The sequence below is a fragment of the Rosa chinensis genome, chromosome 5 (genome assembly GCF_002994745.2).
Source record: "Rosa chinensis cultivar Old Blush chromosome 5, RchiOBHm-V2, whole genome shotgun sequence".
NCBI lineage: Eukaryota > Viridiplantae > Streptophyta > Magnoliopsida > Rosales > Rosaceae > Rosa > Rosa chinensis.
Window position 1 is genome coordinate 17,279,340 of NC_037092.1, and position 6,000 is coordinate 17,285,339.

Sequence of the window (6,000 nt, forward strand, 5' to 3'; positions counted from 1 at the left end):
TGCAGAATGTTTTGCTTGTTAGCATCAGCAAATTCCAGCTTGAGTCTAGTCCATAAGTCTTGAGCAAAATTACTCCCAACAGCACATGTCATAGCCACAGCACTTAGGGTTTGGCCTATCATGTTGACTATGCTTTGATCTTGAGTCTTCCAGGTGATGTAATCAACAGATATTGTGTTGGTAGAGCCATATGAGGCAAGCACATATTGTTGTGGACAAGGACTCGAGCCATCAACAAAGCCAAATAGATTCTGGCCTCTGAGGAAAGATTCCATTCAGAACAACCAGGTGGGGTAATTTGTGTCATCAAGGAGAATATTAGGAAGGTAAACTGTAGTCTGAGTGGTGGTTTGGTGTGTAGAGGAAGTCATGATTGTAGATATGAAGTACTGAAGGATACAGCTAGGGTTTTGGTAGAAAAATTTGAAGGAACTGAGTGAGAATGAGAACAAATTCATCGTATGAGTCTAAGTAACTAGCCAAGTGTATATCAACAAGAAGCAGAGGTGAGATTGCAAAAACTAGGGTTTTGAGGTTTCAGATCTAGATGATTTTAACAAGTTTCTGAGTATGATTGTGTAAACAGAGAGCATAGAATACAAAATTATAGCTTCAATGCAAGTAACAAGTATCAATTTGAAGTAAAAGCACAACGATTTCTTCAAGAACAAGAACTAGAAATTTCTTCAAGATTGATGATGAAAGACTTATCTGAGCTTCAATCTGAGCTAGTATGAACAAGAACACAGAGATTTTGCAGTTGATTTGTATGAGAATTGTGAGCTTTCAGTACTCCAAGATCGAAGCCTGAGCTCCTGATACCATGAAAGCTAGAGAGAAAACTGAAAAAGAAGAAGCTGATCTATTGCACCGAATGAGAAAGTCAGGTACAGTACAGCCTTATATAGTAGCTGAGGGAGCACAGATGAGAGACACGTGTACATCATCTATTGCTCTCATTAGGACAGCTCATGCATGTTAATAGCAGAATTAGAAACTAAGTAACCCTAATTAACGAACTAAACATGCTGACTAATTCTTATAAATCTAACAGGGATGGCGGCATTGCGCCGGGGCTTTATCTTGGGGACAATGCTGATGGGGAGAAGCTGGCTAGGAGGCTTGGCCCGGAAGTTATGAATCAGTTGACTGAAGCATTTGAGGATAAGAGTAATCAAGTGCTTCCGTCGCCTTTGGATGATGCTTATGTCGATGCATTGGATACCAATTGTATGGTATGGAATTCCTTTGTGTAGCATGTTTTGGAATATGAAGCTTATGTTATATATGTAACAATGTAATGTGCTTGCTAACTGAGATTACTTAGCTTTGTAGGAAATGATGCTGTTTGCTTTTTAGTTTTGGATCATAGTTTTGTAATGGGGGTTTGACTTGGTTTTTGCAGATTGAGTTTGAGCCGGAGTACCTTATGGGGGAGTTTAATCAAAACCCAGATATTGATGAAAAACCGCCTATTCCTTTCAGGGATGCACTTGAGAAGATGAAGCCTTTCTTGATGGCATATGAGGGTATTCAAAGTCAAGAGGAGTGAGAAGATGAAGCCTTTCCTGACCAGGTTCTTCGCCCTTTTATAGGTTCCTTTGTAGTAGTGTATTTTGATGATATACTAATCTATAGCAGGACCAAAGAAGAACATCTGGTGCATTTGAAGCAGGTTTTGGGAGCTTTACAGGAGAATAAACTGTACATCAACTTAAAAAAATGTACATTCTGCACCAGCAAGTTATTATTTCTGGCAGGTTTTGGGACTCATTCGGTAGTTATCAATCCGACTGCGTCAATTTTTATACTCTTGCGTCATTTTTGACAACTGATTTTGCTATTGTGCAATGTAGTTCTATGTGTTCATCTGTGTGACGTTATAATATTACAATGCCACAGGAGTTTGCTTGGTAGTACTTGAGTTTTGATAACTCAGAGCCTCATAGGAGTTGCTTTTTAAATATCCAATATTAAGAATTTAGATGGGTTGGAACATGGAATTAGAAAACTTTTTCAATCTCATCAATTACTGTATCTTGAATTTTCTCTACTAGATTGCTATAGTACCTACCTTTTCTTGTTAATGCACAATATGCCATCAAGTTTCATGAATATAAAGGCTCTGTCCCAGAATACATCACTGGATATGTCACAGATTTAGTAAGAGAAAGTGATGCTTAGCTTTTAATGGAATCAAGTCCCAGAAACCAAAAGTAGACTAAAAAAATAACCTACGTTTGGTATTGTCGGGGACCAAGTAGGATATTCAATTTTTTATTCTTTTATGGTCAGATTTGATACTCAATTTTACAGCTAAGGAACACTTCTATTGTTTTTTTTTTCCCAGAAGCCAACAGACTCAGTATACTGATAGTTGATATTCTTTTTCTAATCAGAAGAATACTCCCTACAATAAGTCTTTTGTTTCTCACTTTCCAGAATTACATAACTATGTATGATTCAACTTTCCTACATATTGAGAGAGACCTAGGATAAATCCAGAAAATCTTCTTGCTCCATCGGATATCCTTCAACAAGAAAAGAAAGTGAGCTCTTTAGCAAATACCACTCAAGGTTCAATTCAAAATTATCAGCACGTATACCGAAGAGAGTTAAAGAACATCAAGATTCATGTATCAGTAGGACACTTGAAAAACAAAACTGGAGCAATTGAAAGTGAGAGGAAAATGGGGATTCATGCCATGTAAATTCTTCAACAAATACTCGGTACTAGATGATGAATTTTGAAGAAATTCAAAAGTAGGGAATTCTCGGCTGAAAGAACAGAAAAGATTCAAAACTTCCAATAAAGGTAGATTGACTTACTTTTAATCTATTGCTAATAGAGAAGAAGTGGACAATGGTAGAAGAGAGAAATGAACTTTATTTCAATGGTTATTCCAGAGTGTCATTATTGTTCCCCTTCCTCCGGTGTGGTACTGAATAGCAAGGGCCAGCAAGGATGTTGCTGTTCTTTTAGATCATTAAACCTTGTTCAAAACCATTTCAAACATAGGATAACCAGTCCAAAACCTCCTTATGTAAGGCAATACCTTCTAATATCTCCTAGTTCAGTGTAACAAAATGTTCCTTGTAGTCAACTGAGTGTTATCACTTATCAATGACAGATTGAAAAATTAATTTTTTTGTTATTATAAACTTAAAACTGGTTAATAATGTTTAATATTTAGAACTTTTTTGTATGAACTTCATACTTCTAGCATGTTCATGAGAAATGATATACAGTTCTTCTAGTGGGGTGGTATTTGTTTGCTATTCTCTGACTTCTATTCTTGGATGTCATCAGGAAGCCATGAAGGAGACAATGGAAAGAGTTCCATTGTTGAAGGAAATTGTCGATCAGTACAGCGGACCAGATAGGGTAACTGCAAAGAAACAACAAGAAGAGTTGGAAAGAGTTGCAAAAACTCTTCCTGCAAAAGTACCTGATTCTGTAAAGCAGTTCACTGATCGCGTGGTGCTTTCTCTCCAGGTTAAAGTTTTGTCCTTTTGCATTCTAAAACCTCATCATGAAAAACAAGAAACCAATTTCTTTTAGCTTGTTGCTTGCTTAGGTTTTTATTTATATATTTATCTTTATTGTTTTTATTTTAATTATAACCACATTGGCTTGTAAGAATGATTTCCTGTTTGAGCCTCCTACTTAGGACATCCTGTTTATGCTGGCTTAAAATTGTCTCACTGAAATACTTACTAGACTAGGTTGATCAGTTTGGCATATCCATACCAGTAAGGGTTCTGTAGATTGGATTTGACAGTACAGAAGGATACCCGACTATTTGACTCAGTTTTTGGGATAAAGTTCCTTCTTGAGGCCTAGTGTCATAAGCAACAGAACTAGATGATTTTAACTCAGTAAGTAGTGTAGACCAAAGAAATCATCTCCCCCCCCCCCATGTATTTGAATCTTTTTTCCTATGAAAATTTGTATGGAAGAAAGGTAATGCATGATTATTGTTCGTGACACACTTTTGATTTGCAGGGCAACCCTGGCTGGGGATTTCACAGGAAATGCCAGTTCATGGATAAGCTAACAGAAAAGGTTTCGAGGCACTACAAGTGACCGTGGAATGGTCAGTTCCTAATACTTAATGATGAACATGCCTCATAATGCAGAAAAGAAGTGGTCAATGATGCTGTAAACTTTTCAGTTCAAGTTATTTTGCCCAGAAATTTTGTACTTGTACCATTTTTTAGTTGTTACAAAAGAATAGCTCAGTTCTCTTAGATTGTTCTCAGCTACGATCAAAGAAGAATCGCGGCATTTGTTTGTAATAATTTGTTATCTATGCAGCATAGCACTAGTGAAATCATTTTCAGGCAACATGGCATTGCTTTTGTTTGAATGCCATCAGTAACTGCACTGAATGAGCTGATTATGTCAATTGTGTTGTATCACAGTGATAATTTGCATTTTCACTGTTGATGGTAGCTAAATCGATCAGTTGTACTGTCTTTCTTGACCACATCTCTGGTTCATGGCCACATATTTCCGGCTAAGGAATGGGATTGGTCGTGGGCTCTGTTCATGTGCTGGAGCTGTTCGATCAGCTGTGGATTTGTAAGACAGCATGGTGGGATAGATTGCGATCCGTTTACACAATGCTTAAAGATATAGCAACCCTTTTAGCACTATTTTCACAAGTTTCAAGAAGGATTACAAGCGGATGTTGGGGCCTGGGCTTGTAGCATAATAAACATCAATGCAACTTCGTCAACTCTTGATCCCTCATCGATTGTGTTTTAAGAAATTGCATTATTGACAATCATTCAGATAATGCAGATTATTCTTGGATCATGTGCTTCCAGAGGCTAACTTCAAGTTTATCTGATCTTAGTCGTCCCCCAACTGTGTAAAAGGCCTTTCTTCGAATGCTCTTTTAGCCTTTAACATCGATCTGTTGACTTTGGTTGTCTGAGAGGTTTGTATTTGTATAAAGATGCATTCTCTGTATACAGGGCTGACCTTAGAATTCAAGGACTCAAGTTTGGAGATGCTTGAAACATTTCGGTATATATAACTATTTCAACAAGCTGATATGGGTGGGGTGGGGTGAGGTTTTTTTAATATTTTATTTAAATAAGAGTTAATTACATATAAGTGCATTGTTAAATGTTTTTTTAGTCATAAGGCCACCAACTAGTTTTTTTCCCTCATAAGGCCACTAGATTAAAAATTGTGTTATATTTTAGATATAAAACCAACATATTTACATAAATGCCACTAGAGTAAAAAGTCAACAATCATTCTCTCTCTCTCCTCTCCGGCGAGGTCTCCAGTCAACTTCGGTAGGTCTCCGGTCAACTCCGGTGAACTTCGGCGACCACAAAAGCTACTGCCAGTAACAAAAGCTACTGTCGCTAGTAAAAAAATTTACTTTAGTGAGATTTCCGGCAACCTCCGGCGAGGTCACAAAAGCTACTGTCATCAATAACAAAAGCTACTCTGATGAAATTTATAGCGATCTTATGTGAGGTCACAAAAACTACTATCACTAACACTAAAAGCTACTCCCACCAACAACAAATATTACTGTCACCAACAACAAAAGCTACTCTAATGAGTTCTCCGACGAGGTCACAAAAACTATTGTCATCAGCAACAAAAACTACTCTCAGCAACACTAAGCGCTACTCTCACCAACAAAAAAAAAATACTGTCACCAACATCAGAAACAAAAGTTACTCTCACCAGCAACAAAAACTACTGTCACAAGAAACAAAAGCTACTGTCACCAGCAACAAAAAAACACTATCACCAAAAGCTATTCTTAACAACAAAAGCTATTCTTAACAACACCAAAAGTTAATGTCATCAACACCAAAAGCTACTGCAACCAACAAGAAAAGCTACGGATACCATTAGCAGATTGCTGCTGTCACCAACAACAAAAACTACTATAATCAATGCCAAAAACTACCTTCACCAGCACCAAAAGCTACTATCAAATAGAACAAAAATTGTTCCCAAAGATT

At 37.2% G+C, this 6,000-nt stretch overlaps 1 protein-coding gene and 1 long non-coding RNA gene across 2 annotated transcripts; both read left to right on the forward strand.

Moving 5' to 3' along the window:
- Positions 1-1,025: 1,025 nt before the first annotated feature.
- On the forward strand, positions 1,026-1,552 carry LOC121049155. Its single transcript, XM_040505743.1, has 2 exons — positions 1,026-1,235; positions 1,406-1,552. Exons 1-2 carry the CDS (start codon positions 1,026-1,028, stop codon positions 1,550-1,552), a joined length of 357 nt encoding a protein of 118 aa, XP_040361677.1.
- A 902-nt stretch (positions 1,553-2,454) lies between these two features.
- Positions 2,455-4,350, forward strand: LOC112166468. The gene is made up of 3 exons (XR_002923280.2): positions 2,455-2,815; positions 3,311-3,496; positions 4,007-4,350. It is a non-coding gene; the product is annotated as an uncharacterized LOC112166468 (long non-coding RNA).
- The last annotated feature ends 1,650 nt before the right edge of the window (positions 4,351-6,000 follow it).

Excerpts from the sequence above, each read along its gene's own strand:
- LOC121049155 (XM_040505743.1), top strand. The coding sequence starts at position 1,026 with ATGCTGACTAATTCTTATAAATCTAACAGGGATGGCGGCATTGCGCCG. Across the intron at positions 1,236-1,405 it reads CATTGGATACCAATTGTATG|ATTGAGTTTGAGCCGGAGTA; the intron begins GTATGGAATTCC and ends TGGTTTTTGCAG.